The sequence below is a fragment of the Rattus norvegicus genome, chromosome 14, assembly GCF_021556685.1.
Source record: "Rattus norvegicus strain SHRSP/BbbUtx chromosome 14, alternate assembly SHRSP_T2T, whole genome shotgun sequence".
Classification (NCBI taxonomy): Eukaryota; Metazoa; Chordata; class Mammalia; order Rodentia; family Muridae; genus Rattus; species Rattus norvegicus.
In genome coordinates, this window is record NC_141547.1 from 63,268,681 (window position 1) to 63,288,796 (window position 20,116).

General features: G+C 37.0%; 1 protein-coding gene across 2 annotated transcripts in view; it reads left to right on the forward strand.

The window, feature by feature from the left end:
* Positions 1–136: 136 nt before the first annotated feature.
* Dhx15 (DEAH-box helicase 15) overlaps positions 137–20,116 on the forward strand; it is a 37,951-nt gene continuing 17,971 nt past the window's right edge. Inside the window, exons 1-5 of one of the 2 annotated variants that reach the window (NM_001191597.1) lie at positions 137–375; positions 5,132–5,567; positions 8,832–9,025; positions 17,914–18,073; positions 19,127–19,345. In NM_001191597.1, the coding sequence (NP_001178526.1) occupies positions 305–375; positions 5,132–5,567; positions 8,832–9,025; positions 17,914–18,073; positions 19,127–19,345 (1,080 nt within the window). In that variant the 5' untranslated portion in view covers positions 137–304. The remainder of the gene's footprint in view (positions 376–5,131; positions 5,568–8,831; positions 9,026–17,913; positions 18,074–19,126; positions 19,346–20,116) is intronic. The other variant, XR_015636538.1, reaches the window with a different exon arrangement.

Genomic DNA, 20,116 nt, shown 5'->3' on the forward strand with positions numbered 1-20,116 from the left:
GGGAGGAGCCCGCGGGGCGCAGAGCCATTCAGCCAATGGCACATCGGGCGGGACGGGAGTTCCCGCCTCCGGGCGGCGTGCGCGCGCACCACGCCGGCACGCCCGCCGCGGCGGCGCGCGCGCAGGCCCTGCCCTCGTCGTGGCCGCCATTTTAGCTCCTGGTTCGGGCCGCACGGAGCGGTCTGTGGTGGCGGGAGGGGTGGGGGTCCCTGCGAGTTGAGCAGCGGGCCTCTTCTGTGTGGATCCGGCTGCTGGAGTCTCTCTTCTTCCTTCCTTCCTAAGCGTCCGCTCTGGGAGTGCGAAGATGTCCAAGAGGCATCGGTTGGACCTGGGGGAGGATTACCCCTCCGGCAAGAAGCGTGCGGGGACCGATGGGTAAGACAGGCCGGGTGCGCAGTCGCGGCTCGGGCTTTGTTGGCTTGTGGCGGGGAGCAGGCCCGGCAGCCGAGTCTTTGTCTGCCATCGGCCGGCTGGGGCGCGGGCCGAGTGTGTGCGGTCAGGGTGAGAGGCCTGTGGTGGCCACGAGGCCGCGGGCGGCGGGCGTGAGGAGCGGGCCGCGAGGCCTCGGTGCTCGCGTGAGGCCCGCAGCCGGGGAGAGTGTCCGGAATGGGGTGGCCAAGGGCACTGCCCCTTGAGCGGCCCCGGGCGGCGGCGGGAGCTGTCTACTTGGGGATAAAGACCAGCCGACCTCGGGGCGCACTGTTTGGCGGGAGACGGACGGCCTCCTTCCATTGAGGCACTTCAGAAGAGGCCGTTGCCAACTTCCGCCCTCTGCTTGCCCTCCCGCCATCTCCTTTATTTCCTGCTTTGCTTAAAAACCGGCCTTGCTAAGCATCAGTGGGGTAGGCCTGTGAAAATACGTAATCTCCCTCCGCTCTGTAAGTTATTTCTATCTCCTCCCGACTTTGGACGCACTTTTCAAAAAGTGATCTTAAGCGTGTTTGAACAAACAACACCCACGTGCAGATTGAGGAATGCTTACACCGATTCTTGGTCTGGCAGTTTGGTTCCTTTTCCTAGACTTTTGCAAAGACGGGGCATTTAGCATGTAAGCAGTTGTATTATCATTTTCCAGCTTTTCTGTCACAGTTCATACTTAAAATGTACTTTAGCTTATATTCCTACCCTTCCATTTTAATTAACTGTATGTTTATACTTTGGCAGTACAGAGATCTGTTTGGTTAGTTAAAAAAATATAACACAGAAGTCCGAATGTCCAAAACTGTTGTATGCTTTTATCATTTTCTTACGTCCTGTGACACTAGCTGTCAAGTCAGATGTGTGGTCTCTTGAGATTTTAAGTCTTTTGGGCTTGCTTTCTAACTACCAATGGGAGGTATAGGTCAGGATAGGATGTGTTCTGATGCTCTCCTTAGATTGAAATATTGAATATGGAAAGTAGGTTTGTTATGTTTTGATTCTGTAGTTTTTTTTTTAAAGCTTGTAATACTAAGCATTGTAATAATACAACATCCCAAGACAGCTAGCTATTCCCGCAAGCAAAAATTCCAAGCGTTCATATTTGAGCTCAGTCAGTTCTTAGGTAGAAATACAGCTCATGATTATTCTCCAAGGGAGAGCAACATTACAGTGATCTTTTCCATACTTTACAGTGGCATCTAGAAATCTCCTTTTCTCAACATGAAACATAAAACTGTAGTTAAACATTACCACCTGTCATAATGCCATTCTTATTGGATTGATAAAGTGTAGTGATTGTCACATTTGGCTAAGATGCAACTAATTTCCCACTTAGAGGTCACTCTGAGATAGTTCTTTTCAGTGTTTTTGTGTGTGTGTGTTCACTACTCAGTGCATTTATTTCGATTAGTGGCTCCACATTGATCACAGTGATCATGGTGATTTCTCTTGCTAATGTATAACATTGGTAAAATGGACTTTGGGTGTATCATGGTAGCTTCATGTTTTCTCTGAGTATTTAATATTTGTCAGTAAGTACAGGAGAGTTCAGTTGAAGAGTAATTCCTTAATTTCTAGAGATTCTGGAGGGCAGTTGTTGCTGTTTCGTAAGTGTTTTGAGTACTTTTTCTTATAGAACTGATTTTCTTTAGCAATGAGTTTATACAGTATTTGTGCTTGGTATCTATTGATTTTCTCTTCCTCACTTAGTTTGAAGGCACTTTTGACTGCCAGGGATTCTGTCCCTCCTCTCCTCCCTCCCTCCCTCTTTTCCTTCCTTTTTGCTCCTGTTTAGTGTATTTGACAGCATAGGCTTGTTCATTTTGTCACCCCAGCTGTCACCAGACCCTGTTGTCTCCATTCCAGCACACTTTTGTGTGTTTGGGTGTATGACCACTGCTTGTGGCAAGCAGAAGAAAACATGGAATTAGATACTTCCTCTTGACCATGCTGGCCCCAGGGGTCAACTCAGTTTTTCACTCTGAACCATCTCACCAGCTCTGAAAATCTGAGGACATTTTTATTCTAATGGTTCTTAGTATTCCTGATCGAAACTCAATAATTATGATTCTTTGTAGGTAGAAGTGTGTTTCACTACAATCCTGTGGTAGCTGAAATTAAATAAGATGCAGTGAGCAAGAAATTTTCACACTTTAAGGTATAAAGAAAAGAGCAGTAAGTTACTCCAAATCATTATTTCCATCTTTGGAGACCATACTTATTCTTAAATACAAAATGTAATATCTGAGCTCTTGGAATTTGGGGCCTATTTGTGCAGTACTCCAGTTGTAAGGCATATCTCTTGTCTTGCTCATTGATATTAAGTGCTTTCCTGGGTTTTTTTTCTATAGATATGTATACATATTAATGCCCATGCTTAGTAGTGTTTATATAAAATATCTGAAGTAGATGACTAGTTTCCATCCTTTTTAGCGCAGTATATTAGTGCCCGTTATTATTCCAAGTACAATTTAAATGGAACATCAGTAGTAACCAGTATTTGCCTGGTGCATTTCAGATATTCCAGGCAGCATTACATTATTAGCTTATTAAATGTTTTTAGTTCCATTTCAAAAACCATAGCTTGCACGTGAGCAAGGAAACGCTGTTCTCGATAATTGTCAGTGTAAACTAAAGTGCTATTTAGAGCACTTTTCTGTCTGTCCATCCGTCCGTCCATCATTTCTTTTTAAAAAGAGGCAGCATCTCTACATAGCCCTGGCTATTAGAAACTCACTCTGTAGACCATGCTCACAGAGATCAGCCTGCTTCTGCCTCCAGAGTACTGGGACTAACGTGTTTTAACCACCACATTGGGATTGTTTTTATTTTCTTTAAAATTAAAAGCATTGTTTCAACTAGAGAATTTTTATGAACAAAACTTTTGTAGTGAAAGTTCCCATTTTGCAGATAAAGTGAGTCTTAGGCCTTCGCGTGTATTGCAACATTTGTGGTTGTCATGCCCCTCTTTTTTAATTTAAATTTTCACTTCACTGATTAGCAAATCTTTGTGTTTTTTTCATTGTATTTTTTTCTCTACTGTAGTAATGAAGCTGCAGGTGAATTGGGTTTTGGTTGGCTTGTGAGACTTTATTTAGTTTTGTGTGAGGGTGGGGGTTGGGATGTTTTGTTTTGTTTTGTTGGTTGAGGGGGGAGAGGAGGTGGTTGGTTTTGGTCTTTTTAGATAAGGTTTCTCTGTGTTGCTCTGGATGTCCTGGAACTGTCTGTATACCAGGCTGGCCTCAAACTCACCTCTGGCTCCCAAGTGTGTGCCTGGACATTAGAATAGAAGAGAAGTCACAGGCTAGTGAGGCTTTTCTTCACTCTTAAGATTATGTGGAATAGAATCTCATATTTTAAGAATAATGTACTGGCTGGTTTTTTGTGTCAACTTGACACAAACTGGAGTTATCACAGAGAAAGGAGCCTCAGTTGAGGAATGCCTCCATTAGACCCAGCTGTAAGTCATTTTCTCAACTAGTGATCAAGCCGGGAGGACCCAGGCCATTGTGGGTGGTGCCATCCCTGGGCTGGTGGTCTTGGGTTTTATAAGAGAGGAAGCTGAGCAAGCCAGGGGAAGCAAGCCAATAAGTAACATCTCTCCATGGCCTCTGCATCAGCTCCTGCTTCTTGCCTTGTGTGAGTTCCAGTCCTGACTTCCTTTGATGATGAACAGCAATGTGAATTGTGTAAGCTGAATAAACCCTTTCCTCCCCAACTTACTTCTTGGTCATGATGTTTGGGCAGGAATAGAAACCTTGACCAAGACAAAAAAGATTGGATAAAGTTTACCACAGCTGTGGCTGAACCATTTTCACACAGTACTGTGTTTAGTTAGCATTTTAGCTGTGTTCTGTTTAAGGTCTTTACTGTTACTCCCCCATCAGACTGTGGAGAGTGAGTGCTCTTCCTTGCTCTGCTGTATTGAGACTTAGGTCCCAAGAAATGGACTTTTATGTGTTGTAAGTAAAGAGCAATGACAGGTTTAGTTAGGGGTTTATTTCTGTCTCATCTCCAAAATGCCTCATTATTTTAGTCTGGGTCCCAAAACCTTATGGGAACTTAAGGAATTGGTCTGAAGTAAAGTTTGAATGAATGAGTAAACAGGTTCCTTCTATCACTAACTACTCAGACCACCTTTAGATGCAACTCAAAGCCATATTGTTTGTCTTCTATTATAAATTATCTTAAAATTACTCCACTAGGAATATTTGTAGTAGATACCAGAAATGACTGCTTAAAAATAAGTTTAGAAAAGTAATTGACTTTTCTGAATTTCTTAGTTTTTAAAACAACTCTGTATTTTATGAAAGTTTTTAATTTTATTACATTTCATTTTGATTGATCCAGGTTCATAGATTTACAAGGAACTCACAGAGATCACTTTCCTCTGTTTTCCAAGTGTTGGGTTCTTAAAGATGTATGCTATTATACCCAGCTTCAAGTGTTTTTTAATTACATTGCATTTTGTGTTGAGGCTATGTCCTGGGTATTGAATTAAGGTGGTCAGACTTGGGAGCTGAGCCATTTCAATAGGCTATGGGTCAGTTCTTAGTGTTGCTATGCTTAAGGTTTTAGAAGGATGAAACTAGAGACTTAGTCTAGTAAAGGATGATTATGCTGGTATGTGAAGAATCTGGTCATAATTTCTAATAACTAATTGAGATATGTGTTTAAAATCACTCTGATTTCTAAATTTTTGTATTTCTAGGAAAGACCGGGAACGAGATCGGGATAGAGAGGACCGATCTAAAGATCGAGACCGAGAACGTGATAGAGGAGACAGAGAACGGGAGAGGGAGAAAGAAAAGGAAAAGGAATTGAGAGCTTCCACCAATGCTATGCTTATCAGTGCTGGATTGCCACCTTTAAAAGCTTCTCATTCCGCTCATTCAACCCACTCCGCTCATTCAACACATTCTACACATTCTGCCCATTCAACACACACCGGACATGCAGGACACACATCACTTCCACAGTGTATTAATCCATTTACCAACCTGCCCCATACTCCTCGATATTATGATATTCTAAAGAAACGTCTTCAGCTCCCTGTTTGGGAATACAAGGATAGATTTACAGATATTCTTGTTAGACATCAGTCATTTGTACTGGTTGGTGAGACTGGGTCTGGTAAAACAACACAGGTGAGTTGTTAAAGACCATGGTAAATACGTTCATGTTCAAACTAAATGTGCTGATTGGTTCTTGGTAGTCCTTTCCATTGTCTGTCAACTCATTTCCAGTTGTCTTGTCTTATAGAGTACCTTGGAGAGTCCTTTGATGAGCACTCTTTAGTAACTTTAAGGGTGTGATTCAAATAGAGTGTTCAGGTTTTTCTGAGTCCACATAGGAAAATAACTGGTATGGTCTCATCTTGTAGGTACGGCAGGAATAATTTTCAACACATTTTAACCCTAAGACAATACAGAGTTAGAAATACAAAGTTTATTTTTGAGTGCTTGAGTAGAGAAACCTGAACAATTGAAGTAGTTGTTTCTACTCCAAGTATTTGTTAAAATATTTCGAATTATGTGAACAGTGTAAAAAAAGTTGAAATTGCCAGTTATGATAATGCAAATCTTTTCTAGCATTTAGGAATCAGGTAGGCAAGTTTCCGAATTCGAGGTCAGTTTTCTATAATGAGATCCTGTCTCACAAGAAGAAAATGATTAGAAATGCTGCAAGGTACAAAGTATGGTTGTGACCTGCATCCATCTGCTTCCAGGGTTGTAGTACTAAACACTGTTAAAGGGGGCTCATCGGGTGCTCAAAGGTTTTAAACATGAACAAGCCATTACTTGATCTTGTTGATAGGTGGTGCAGCCTATTTTTATAATTTTTTACACTACTGCATCTATTTATGTGTGAATGTTTGTGTATGGGTACACCCATGCCAAAGCACATATGTGTCAATCAGAATAACTTAGGAGAGTTACTGTTCATCCTATGGGTATTGAGGATTGAACTCAAATTGTAAGGCTTAATGGCCAGTGCCTTTAACTCACTGAGCTGACATACCAACCTTAGGCTTTGTTCAGTAACTTCAGGGACAAGTATGTTTGTAGATTTTTGAAATGTCTAGATTTATTGCACTCGTACTACATGTAGCCAAATAGTCCTTTCCTCATGGAGCACCCGTCAGCTGTTTGGTTATATCCCTGAACTTGAATTTAGTAGTAATTGTGGATTTAATAGACACTTGGGAAGCCATCAGAGAAGAGTCTCATTTTGATTACAAAAGTTGTTGGGTATGGTAGAATATTTCTAAAACACAGGAAAATACTGAAATCAACTTAATAATTGCCCATTTTAATATGTAAAGATGAAAGGCTTTTTTGACTTATTCATTCATTTTTATGAATGTAGGGTACACATTTCTAATTGAACATGCTGCTAAAGCAGGTACTCTACCATTGAGCTCTATGTTCAGGGTGTCCCCCCCCCCACCCCCGTTTTTTTTATTTTAAAGAAAGGATCTTGCTATTCAGTCTATTTAGGCTTCTAGTTTTGCTATCCTCTTGCCTGCTGAACCTTAGATGTGGACCACTGTGTCTGGCTTAGGATTTTTTTAAATTATGTTCTACAGATCAAAACTGAGTATTTCATAGAGACATTTTGATATTCTAGCAACCAAAAATATTAAAAGATTTAATTGAGGGACAACTTTATGTTAATAACTCAAACTTTTAGCTGTGGATAGTGACACTTTTAATTTCAGCATGTTGAGGGCAGCTTTGTCTACAGAGAGACACCCTGTATCAAACAAACCCTTAACTTTTAAATTTAATGTCTTTTTAAAAAAAAATTCATGAGAATGTGGCTCTATCAATGCCAGTAGAATTTTTAAACTATTTCAGATGCTATTGACAATCTTTGTTAATATTTTTGGAAAGTCAAACCATATGTATTTTTCATGCTTTATTAATAGCCACATTGAAGGTAGTTTGCATTGTGCAGATGGACAGACATAAAGAGAACTAAGTGCTGTCTATCAGGTTGGACATCAGAATTGAGAATATGTAAAATACATCCTACTAGAAAGGTTTAGTTTGAAAAAATTATTTTTTGTGGGGTGAAAATGCAAGTTTATACAAGATGGGTTTCATTAGGAATTAATATGTAAATCTATTACTTTCTCATTAGTTATTTTAAGAGTATAAAGAACTTTTAAAAGTTTGAGATCTGCCAAATAAAATGAAGTTAAGTCATTCATTTCATTAGAATGGATTTTTTTTTAAATCTGAACAGTTTTAAGAATTAAGGACTAACTTCCTTTAATCTGCTAGTCAGTGCTTCTAATTTCACATTGTTTGATTTTATTTTACTTTCCTTTTCTTTTGGAGCAGGGTTGGTGAAATGAAGGTAGATCCTTAAAGCTTTCCTAGAAAAGCACTATGGTTCTGTTGGTTTCCAGAACTAGGAAGATAGTGTTAGTTAGTAGTTTTCTTCATTTAGGCCCTTGAAAAACATACACTATTTTCTTTGGAGAAACAGTATAATTGTCTCCCCTTTGAGTTATTTGTTTTTATGCATGAGCTAGTCAAATTGCAAAAGTAATTAACTAAATTATATATAACAGTGTATCAGCCAACATTTCTCATCAGATGTCGTCATGTAAGCACTGAGATCCAAGCCCTGTACATACCTTAGTATTAGAATGTTTCAGATTTCAGAATCCTTGATGAGACAGATCGAGGTACTTATAGCTGAGGATTCTTAAGGTTGTGAACATTTACATCTTCCTATCTTTTCCGTTAAATGACTAGAGAACCAAACTATGAGAGAAGCCCTTCATGTCTGCATATTGTAATTGGTCACCATAGTGACCACCTTGAGCTTCAGATTTTCTTTTCTCTTTTCCCCTTGGCTGTTCTCAGTCCCTTTGAACTTGAAGGTGGTGATTTTGAGAACTTAACTAGTTAAGATGTTATCTAAGGTACTGTTACTGTGCATAATACTGCTCCTGAGAGAAAAGTTAACAGGGTTATAATGACGTTTTGATGGATTGCAATTTATATGATACTTGTGCCTACATTTTTATAATTAAGAATGTGATTTTCAAAAGTATACATTGCTGTATTTTACTTCTGAGACTTAAAATTCTTTCAAGGATAGAATTTAAATTGGATGTTTTTCCATTGCTTAGAAATACTAATGGTGCAGCTGTACTGCGGAGCACACTGAGCACCTCTGAGTGGATCTTGTCTTCCCAGGAGTGTAATTATGTTACATCCCTGTTGTCCATGAGCCCTTCTGGCTTAGAGTGCTCGCGTTAGTGTAACCCGAGTCATAACAACTTTGCATAATTGAATTTTGTTTTAAATAATTACAGTAAGATAAAGTATTAGATACATATAGTTTGTATGTGGGTAGGGTACAGATAATTTAAATGTGAAATCATTTCATAGATACCACAGTGGTGTGTGGAGTATATGCGATCCTTGCCAGGACCCAAAAGGGGAGTTGCCTGTACACAGCCCAGGAGAGTGGCTGCAATGAGTGTGGCTCAGAGAGTTGCTGATGAGATGGACGTGATGTTAGGCCAGGAAGTTGGATACTCCATTCGATTTGAAGACTGCAGTAGTGCAAAAACCATTCTTAAGTAAGTACTCTATCTTTAAAGTGGATACTACTCTAATTATAGGTTTGGTTTGTTTTTTTTCATTAGTTAAGGACTTTTACTAATGGAATTGCCAGCTTTAAAATACAATGAAATAGACATGCCAGGTGATTTTTGTCAGTGTTTTTTCTTGATGATAGTATATTTAGCTTTTCAGTAGAAATTCTGTTTCATGGGTTGGGGATTTTGCTCAGTGGTAGAGCGCTTGCCTAGCAAACGCAAGGCCCTGGCTTCGGTCCCCAGCTCCGAAAAAAAGAAAAAGGAAAAAAAAAAAAAAGAAAGAAATTCTGTTTCAGTTTAGTTATGTGGTGCTATATCCTGTGTAAAATGTTAATAATAGCATAAAGTGTGGTGTTTTAGATTGTTCATTTAAATGTAATAAAGGGTAAAAATGTTAGTAAAAGTTATGTTTAGAACAGATGATATGTGGGAGGGATGTGATTTATTTATGGGTAAGGAAAATTGTGTAGTTTTTGCTATGTGTGAGCTCATGGAAGAATCTTGTTCTGTAATAAAGTATTTATACCATCTCAAGATCCTGCTTCTGTGACCATTTTGAGCCTTGTAACTTAATTTATATAGTTGTTTTCTGGGTCTTACAGTTACATTCTGCTTAACTAGTGATAATTGCTGTCCAACAAATCTTACTTTCTCCTCTTGCTTTTATGTATTCACATTTATAGGACATTAGTCAGTTTTAGAAATAACTTGGTCACAGTGCAGTTTTCAAGTGTGTTATAAAAAACAAACCTGGAATACATGGTCAGTGATGTGAACCTGTGGTGTGGAAATGCCCTGTGGTAAGATGAATGAGATTGATTGGATTAGGAAAAATGGTACAGTAGCATAGTATGAGGTTCTGTATCCACCATCCTTAGGCTCTTGGTTCATCCATATCTGAGCATTGATCTTAAGTAGTACATATTTTTGTTTTTGAATATTTAGTGTGTCTCTTAAAATTTATAACTGAAAAGGCAGTTTTTTAATTAAGATAGCCTGTTAACTTTTTAGCTTATATTTCACTTTTTTTAAGTTCTTGGGTTTCATTTGAACTTCATAATTTTTTAATAGAAGTTCAACTTTAAAATACTAATCAGCTTATGTTTTTTACTTTTAAGGAATGTATTTTTGGCTTGTATCTTCATTTTCATTGAATATAAAACTTAAGGTGATAACATCTGTGATTTGAAATTACAGTATAATGACTATATTGCATAAAATCAGCTTTTTTATTACTCTATAAGATGTAGATATCAAGAACTTGAAAATAAAGAATAGATTTTTCCTCATCTCTACAAGGAGTATCTTTTCAATATTTGATTATGTACCATATTTTCTCGGTAAGCTACAGTAAAGGGAATAAAGCAGTGTGGATTTTTGAGAAAATTACAAACCATATTAATAGTGTATCTGGTAGAAGTAGAGGAAGGATGGACTTTCAAAAGATGGATCTTGTAATTAAAGCTTTAAAACTTATTCTAGATAAACTAAGCTTGTTGGTATTCTACAATCTGTTTACCATCCTCTAAAACTAACCTGGCATTGTTAATGGACTTGGAAATGGGTATGTGTTTTATTTCCTTCAAGGAAAGAAAAATTGTAATGCAACTCTTAGTAGTAAGAGTGTTAGTGGTAGTTTTAATTGATAGGGTGACTTCACTAAGAAGTGTTGTAAAAGTACCTGGATATATTTGCATTAACTCACTGAAAACCCAGAGAGTAAAAACTGGCAAAGCTTTTAAACTGAAGGTCAGTTGTGTATTGAGTAGGAAGAATGCATGTATAGACAGGTCCTTACCCTGCATTAACTATTTTTCTATCTAGAAATTAAAGTGTTTACATATTCATCAAATAGTCAAACTTTTAATACAAAAGGATAGTAGAGGAGACTAAATTTTAAAGATTTTTTTTCTTGAACATCTCAGAATATAGACAGACAGTTCGAAGCTACATTTGTGTCTTTAAAATTGGTCCTATATGGTATCCATAATATATTTTCAATGTTTGAGATGCATTAAATTCTACATTAGGTATTGTACTGTTGGCAGAGGATTTGACCTTGTACAAATTAGTCGACATGGAGATCAGACATAGCATTAAGGAATCTAAAGAAACAGTCCAGTCTGAAAACTAGTGGGTTAAGGATAAATGCCATTGTGACAGTCATGTCAGAGCATCATGATTCATCGTGATGTTTGGAACAAGACGTTGATGTGTAATACCATTGCTATGGATTGAAGAATTTCTTGGTATGAGTTGTAACAAATCATAGAACATTTCTTAGTTTATTTTCAGGGAACAAATGACTTTGGAAAGGGAACAGTTTAATCTGTAGAAAAAATATTTTGGAGTTGACTTTGTAGATAATATTACTGGTAGTTGAGGTGATAACAGCTGAACAATAGAAGTAGTTTGATGTTGAGGGAATCCAGCTATTTATCAAGAAATACTCAGTACTTTAGCCATTGAACAATGTTTTATGTATTAGACAATATATAGTAGTAAGAAATTAATCTGGTTTATGTCTATCAAGAGCAAATATAAATACAAAGTTTCAGATAGCTGAAGCAGATCATATTTATATGGAAGAATAATTCACGTTTGATGGAGAAGTTGGTTTCTTGGTGACAGTGTGGAGTCTAACCCAGGACCTCATGCTTGCTAGGCAAGTGATCTACCAGTGAGCCATATTTCAGTTTTGTGTAGTCGGCATTTTCAGTCTACGATCCAGTTGAATGAAGCAAATAGAAAGATTGAGGTACAGGGTGCCAGAATTCTAGGCATATGGGATAACCCCCACCCCCAATTTTTTTGTTCCCTTAAGGGAAAGGTTAGCTTTTAATCCTTTAAATATGTAATGTGTGTGTCGGTTTGAGCATGGCTAACCATGGCATATATGTGTTTATCAGAACAATGTATGGCTCTCTCTGTTGTGTATGTGCACATGTGATAGGGTTTCTATAGCCCTACCTGTCCTGGTTTTTGCTTTATATCTATAGATTAGGATTGCCTAGAAATGAGTTCTGCCTGAGCTTCCTGACCATGTCATGCACTTAAAAGTTTTTTGCTTGAGGAAGTACCACAGTTACTTTGTGAGTAATAAAACTTTTAAGCATTGAACAAACATATAAGCATTTTATGCCAGATTACTTTAAGTTATTAAAGAACTAGATTATTGTGGACAATAATCAAAGGTGGGATTTTTAATGTCTTGTTTAGTGGAGCTACAAATTTGGGATAGAATTTGAGTCTGTCTCCTATGCTTGCCTTGTATGTGGAACTTGGTGGGTTCTTCCCTTCTCCACTTACTCTGAGGAAGTCAAATCGGCAACAGAGGAATGTGAAACTTGTGACTATAAGAATCTTGATGAATGTTTAGCAAAATTAAGAGAAGGTGAAGATATAATAAGGACCTTCTAAAATTCTTTAAGGTTCTGTTGATGAAGCAGAACATGGAGATTTAGAGATTTAGGTAATTTCCTTTTCATTCGGTATCTGTTTTGGTTATCTGATTAGCTTTAGTTTTGGGATTTTAAAGGAGACTCTGAAGTTAGTATATAAAACAAGTATAATTTTGAAGGGATATGAGTTCTGTTAACTACTGTTCTCATACTCTACCCAGAATTTTGTCTGGTATAATTTGAGGTTAAGCTGCTAGGAAGCCAAGAAAAGGTAAAGACAAGAGGAATGACATGGTTGAAACATAGGGAAAAATGAATGGCAGTCTTCATTGTATAAACTCCATTTAAAACTTAAAGGAAATACACTTTTAATAAGAAGTATATTTATACAATCTAGATAAAAAAATTTATAGGATTGTTTTAATATTAAAGATAGGCGTTCTTTATAGGCAAGAAGGTGGAAGAAGCCAAAAGATCCTACTAGCAAAATACAAACACTACTCAGTAACGATCTTGGTGGTAGGGAACATTTAAGGATGACACCCTGAGAATTATGATATATTGCCTGGCAAATTTAATACTGAAGTGCTAACTGTATAAGAATTTAGAGTCTGTAGCATTAGCCAACAGGGCACAGTGATGAGGAATTTGAGAACCAAGATGATCCCTCTATCCTAAGGTCTTGAGTTGGGTCCCAGCCCTATTACTAATTAGTTGCAAGTTTCCAGAGGAAGGAGCTAATAACTGTCTCAAGGATTCTAAGTGTGTTGATCTATGTACAGTCATGATATACTGACACTCAGCTTAACTATGTAGTCAACATGGCTAACACACTGCTGGTGGTAGTGGAAGTATATTTCCAGCTATATTGTAGAATCTTACTAGTCAGATTTAGTGTGAATGAAAATGGCTTCCATGGGATCAAATATTTGAGTGCTTGGTCCCTATAGTTGGACCATTTGGGAAGGACTCCTCCTGGGAGTGTTTGAGGAGGTATGTCACTAGGAAAGGGTGGATCATTGTCTCTTGAATCCTCAGCTTTGAGGTGATAATGTTAGCTTTGAGCTACTGCTTCAGTACCGCATGCTGTAATCCTCCTTGCCTTCTGAAACTGAAAGCAAACTTCCAAAAAATTTATAAGTTGTCTTGGTCTTGGTGTCTTCTTACAATAATAGGAAAGTAACTAACTGGTGCCTACCAGCTAAACTAATTTAAAAGGAGCTTAATAAAGCAATGTAAAGTTCTGTATAACACAATAATTGAATTACAGTTGAGGATATTAGCATGAATTAGAATTTGATGTTTGTCATTGTGGAGTGAATGTAGGCAAGTGCCCTTAGGGCTTGAGATAAGAAGTAAAAACTGGTCTGCTACTACTTTAAGCCTCATATGTACGATTTAAAAGTAATTTATAGTAGTAGGCTCCATTCTTATTGAACTCTAGTGTGTAAGCTAAATGGTTTAGTTTGATCTTTGTGCTCTTAGGCAGGGGAGTACAGAATAATTGGTAAGTTGACTAAGCAGTTGACTGAAATATTACTTTTCAAGTGGGATTCTTTTTTTTTTTTTAATCTGTATATATGCAAGGCAGTGTGCTGTACCACTTACGAAGGTCAGAAGTTGGCTTTTCTAATCATTAGACTGAACTCAGGTCTTTTTGCCCCCTTCAAATAGAATTCTACTGACTTATCAATGTAAGCTAACTTGATCACCTACTTATTTCTAATATTTATGCACTTGCAAAAAATTACTTGTAGAAGGCCTACTTTGTTTGCACAGTGCCAGTATTTGGTGGGAAAATGCATAGAAATTATAATCTCAGCTTTTTGTCATGTTGTTCTGGGAGTAAAAGAGTATTGCCTTCAAAATTTAGAGTTGGAATTGGGCAAGTATTTAAAAATTGTTTGTTTATAGTTGTTAAATTTTTAGGCTTTTTCTTGATTAGGCATCTTAAACTTGAAACAGGCTAAATAACTTGGCATAACAAAACTGTTCGGCGTGTTTGGGTGTCTGGGCTAAGCATTTCAGCCGAGAGAGAGAGAGAGAGAGAGAGAGAGAGAGAGAGAGAGAGAGAGAGAGAGAGAGAGAGAGAGAGAGAGAGAGAGTGTGTGTGTGTGTGTGTGTGTGTGTGTGTGTGTGTGTGTGTCACAAAGGAGCTTGATATTTCCTGGTTCTTACTTTGTTTGTTTTATTAGAACATTGAGGTATATTTCATTTTTAGGTGAGCACCACATCTAGTATATCTCACTGTAATTGGTAATATGCTTTACTATTGTATTGTTAGATTGAACTTGATCCTGCGAAAATTACCAAGAAATATTTTTGATACACTAAGCTACTTAGAATTAGGAATGTTACCTTTTATATTATTAAGATGAATGATTCTTTTGAAGACTTAAATTATTTAGGAGATCATTTCAAGTGACCAGTTTATAATGGAAATAGTTGTTTAATTGATTGGCTCTGGATGGGGTGTGTGTGTGTGTGTGTGTGTGTGTGTGTGTGTGTGTGTGTGTGTGTGTGTATTGAGATTATTAACTATCCAAACTCCGTTGGCTATGTCTATAACATAGCCAGGGATTATAGACTGTTTATAAAGAGATTTCTAAGGTTTACCTGAAGTTTTTCTTTAATGCTATAAGTTTTGAATTAGTCCACCAGAAATCCAGTGTTTTTAATAGATAAGCTAGGGTAGAGTTGAACTATTACCCAAAGTTTGGGGACTGTCTTTATTATAGATCTGTTTTCTGCCAAATGAAAGCCGCTTTTCCTTTGTTGTGTGCATTGTTACTGTCATCCAGAAACTTTTCTATTGCTAACTGCTGTTTAATAAAGAATATAAAAATAAGAGTTGACACTGCTGGGTTTGCATTTGTAAAAATGAAAATTGAAAATAATCTGGAAAAATGAGTAACTATATTAAATTTGGACACTTGGTTTTTCCTTCCTTAAACTGTACAACTTGATGTAAGAGTCTATTATGTATTGTACATCTAGAAACTAAAATGTATATATAGGAAAATGTTTAGAGTTATATGAAAATACTAGGCTAATTTGTATAAAAGACAGAATCCACACAGATGCTTGGTGTACTGAAACCAGTTCTCCAAGGATGATATATTCAAAAGATCATAATGTCTTTTAGGAATGTTGATTCTTTATAATTTAAACAATTGCTTTCTACAAACTTGTTTATGTGAGTATGTCAGTGTGTGTGTATCTGTTTTTTCTCTCTGCTGTGACCATATACCGACACTGTAAGGGAAAAAGCTTACTTGGGCTTACCTTTTAAGGAGGATTGGGTTTCATCATGAAGAAGGCATAGAGTTCAGTAGTGTGAGGCAGCTGGTCATAATCTATCTGCAGTGGGGAAGCAGAAGTAACGCTCAGGTGCTTTCTAATCCAGGACTTCATCCTATGGCCTGTTTGTACCTACATCTACAGTAGGTCCTCCCACTCCCTTAAAGTTTCTGGAAATATCTTTATTGGCACACCCAGAAGTTTGTTTTCATTACCATTAGTTAGGAATAACTTACATACAACGTATTGGTCTATGTTACTTGTATATATTTGTTGAAAAATACTTAAGCTAGATTAGTGCTATTCACAAATTCTGGCTTTTTGTTTATGTGGCTTTACTTTATTAAATAATTATGATTGAATGCCTGTTTAGGTTAGTTGTAATATGCCAGCTTTGCAACTTTCTAATAAATTGAGGTATATCTTAGAATCAGTTGAAGTCTTGTAATTGATGAGTTTGGTGTTTGTCGTTTCCTGTGAATATTTGATAGTGATTTAGTTTTGTGTATATTTCAAATACTCAGTGAATTTTTGGAAATAACAGACAGAATTAATATGCTAATTAAAGTGCTTTCAGAAATACATGGTTTCCTATTGAAAGACTAGCAAAGATAGTCTAGAAATGTGTAGCAACAGTACAGTATAGATAGACATTTGAGCAAATCTTCTTGAAATAAGAACCACTTCTTTTATGTCCCCCTAAAAGTTAAAACAAGAGTTTTGTGCACTTAAGGTACTTATCCACATTTACTTTGTCACTGGATTGCCTACCTCATGTTAGTCTGAAAATAATAATTGCAAAATGCAAAATGAAAAGTTTCAAGGCATCTAGAAGCCATCGTGTGGCTTAGTAGGTACCTGACTGGATTGTTATGACATTTACAGTGATTTTTCTTTTATGTTCTTAAAATAAGATCTTGGAGTTGATTGTAGAAATGGTGGGGATTTATTTTGAAAAGAATACGGTAGAAACATAAGCTGTATAAATGGGGACTAGGTATAATGACTCTTACCAGCAGCACTCAAGAGTCCAAGCCAGCCAGAGGTATGTAATAACTCTTTGCCTCAAAATAGACATGAAGTGAAAGTGTACTTGTTTGCCAAATGTTTTGATACGTTTAGAATTACTCTTAGAGTAAATAAAGAGATGGATTCACTGTGTTGTATGCTGAACTTAACTGTTTCACTAGATGATATAAACTGAAGTCAAATTGGTTTATAAAAGATTAGATATTGTTAGATTACAGGACAAGGAACCAAAATTAAGTCATAAATAATGGCTTTGGATTTTTGTTAATGCCATTTCTAAATAAAAAAATGGGCTTTTATTTAACTGACCATGAACTGTGACTTTAGCATTTTAAGGCATGCTATGTTTTTGTCCAGGTGCCCAACTTAAGGATAGTTGTTTTGTTTTAGTGACAGCACTGGCCAGAATGGAATGGACAGGAGATGGCTGACCTATATATACAATGTTTTACAAACCATCCTTGATCTGATACTGACTCTACATGGTTCCTTCTGTAATGGTTGGATTCTGTAGTAACTGCCTTCTCTGAAGCCATTCTAAGCCTGGTTTCTTTTTTCTTTTTTTTTTTGAGTCATCATTCTGTTTGATGTCATTTGCTTTTGATTTTACATCTATATATCAGCATTCTCATGGTGCTGATGCTGTCAATTATTCCCAGAACCTTTATGAATGAACTCATTTTGTCCTTTAGGTCACTTCATTTGTGATATCGATGGAGGATAGTAGAATTGTTTGCTGTTAGCTATTGTTACATTATTACCTTAAAAAATTTGAGTTTCATTTTTCCCCCCAAAATGTACATTTTTCATATAGTAATATTTTAGTAGTGTGATGGCATGAGACAACTTAAAATTGTTCGTTTATTGGCTTTATTGGCTTGTTTTAATTTTTTTAAGGAAATTTTTTAAAGCATTTAAATGACAAATTTAGTTAGTTTTGTCATTTGTGTGAAACTATGTGATCATTCTATGCCATGATTGGGGAGTTGTATTATATTTCTTAGTCTATTGTAGTGTTTGGTAAGATGTTATGATATAACTTTAGTGTCTCTTTTGCAAGCTTAATTTTTACAATTTTTACTTAGGATAGTTTTAAATATACATAGATGATTTTGACCAATGTTGTCTTTGTAATTGAAGGTATATGACTGACGGGATGCTCCTTCGTGAAGCTATGAATGATCCCCTCCTGGAGCGTTATGGTGTGATAATTCTTGATGAGGCCCATGAAAGAACATTAGCTACGGATATTCTTATGGGTGTTCTAAAGGAAGTTGTGAGACAGAGATCAGATTTAAAGGTGAAGAAGTAGCTTTATAATTTTTAAGTGTGTGTTTGTGTATGCATGTGCACATAACTGTGGGTGCTTGCAGGGGCCAGAGTATGACATGGTGGGAATAACTATACATATGATTATCACCCCCAAAGAAACACTTGCTTTTTTTGTTTGCTTTTTGAGACAGGGTTTCTCTAAGTGCTAGCCCTGGCTCTCCTGGACTTGCTTTGTTAACCAGGCTTATTCCCTGACCTATGCCTCCAGAGTGATGGGATTAAAGGCACGAGCTACCGCACCTAGCTTGTTTACACTCTTGTATAAGTGTGATAGCACCTTCTTGTAATCCCAGGGCCAGAGATATGTAGCTCCCAGTGCCTTGCTGGCCAGCCAGCCTAATGACCCTAGCATTTTTTAGATTTTCAAAATAGCTGTGCTTAATTTAAGGCAAATTTCTATTTGCTCTATTTGATTTTTATTAATAATGCAATGTATTAAATTAAAAATTAATTGTATCATTACGCATTATTACATGTTACAACATATTGGCTTAAATGGTATATGAGTGTATCCCTTACATAGGCCTTATACGTTATTTACTTATCATGTAGTTTAAAATGTAAAAAATCTCAACGTATTTTATTTCTTTCTATATTTTATTTTTGTTTTTTAAAAATAGGATTTCACTTTCTAACCCTGGCTGACCTTGAACTCACACAGTGATCTACCTACTTCTACGTCTTTTTGAGTGTTAGTGTTTAATATGTGTGCCACTACACTGGCCTGTATTTTGTTTTTAATGTTTCTTTAAAGACTGTCTTTTTCCCTCTAGGGGTGATGATGAGACAGGGTCTCACTATGTAGCTCTGGCTGTCTTGAACTCTTTGTGTTGTAGTTAGTTTGACCTTGAACTCAGATGTGTCTGCCTCTGCTTCCCTGGTTCTAGTCTGGGATAAAGCTATCTTCATAGCTGATTAATAAATATATATAGAATAGTAACTTTTTTTTCTTCTTTGGGATCATCTAGGAATCTTTATAGAGATAAAGCCTCAAAAGTAATTTGCTGTTTTCCTCCTACAGGTTATAGTTATGAGTGCTACCCTAGATGCTGGAAAATTCCAGATTTACTTTGATAACTGTCCTCTCTTAACTATACCTGGCCGAACACATCCTGTTGAGATTTTTTATACTCCCGAACCAGAGAGAGATTATCTTGAAGCAGCAATTCGAACGGTGATCCAAATACATATGTGTGAAGAGGAGGAAGGAGACCTTCTTCTTTTCTTGACTGGTCAAGAGGTATAATTTGCTTAATGTAATTTTTGTGTACAAATGTCCTTTACCTAACAACTCTAAACTTATATAACCAAGGCTGGCCGTATTTTTCTCATCTCAGTCCTTCCAAGTTTTCAGTGTAATTCTTTGAATATATGTAATACTTAACCACATCCTTTTATACACTCATATTTAAAGGGTGAAGAAAATACAATTGAAATGGTAGATGGTTGTAATTCCTTTAAATATTTGGGTGCCTTTTACAGTAGAAGGTCTTGAGTTCTATTCTAGAATGTCTTAAGTATGGTCAGTAGATTTTTGGTCTGAAGGAAGAGAATTTGCTAAAACAAGTTCTGTTTTTTTGTTTAATGTTTTTTGGAAATAAGTGAAGTTTGAGGAGAAAACACAGTGTGTAAGCTCTTTAGGTCATTTAAGATGTAGGCTTGGGGGGTTGGGGATTTAGCTCAGTGGTAGAGCGCTTGCCTAGGAAGCGCAAGGCCCTGGGTTCGGTCCCCAGCTCCAAAAAAAAAAAAAAAAAGATGTAGGCTTGGTCGCTTTTCCAGAGGAGTGTTTTATAGTCCAAAACATCCCCACTATGATACATAACTGCACCTAAACTGTAGTGGAAAATTGCTCTAATCTCATGCAAACCAAACACACCAAAACCTCTTCTTTTTATTGTGTCCAGCTCTTATAGAACTGCTAGCTAGATGATGTAAATGCCACTCAGTTAAGAAATATGAATTTGGGATAAGTTTTTTAATCTTGGGTATTTTGTGTGTGTGTGTTTTTTTA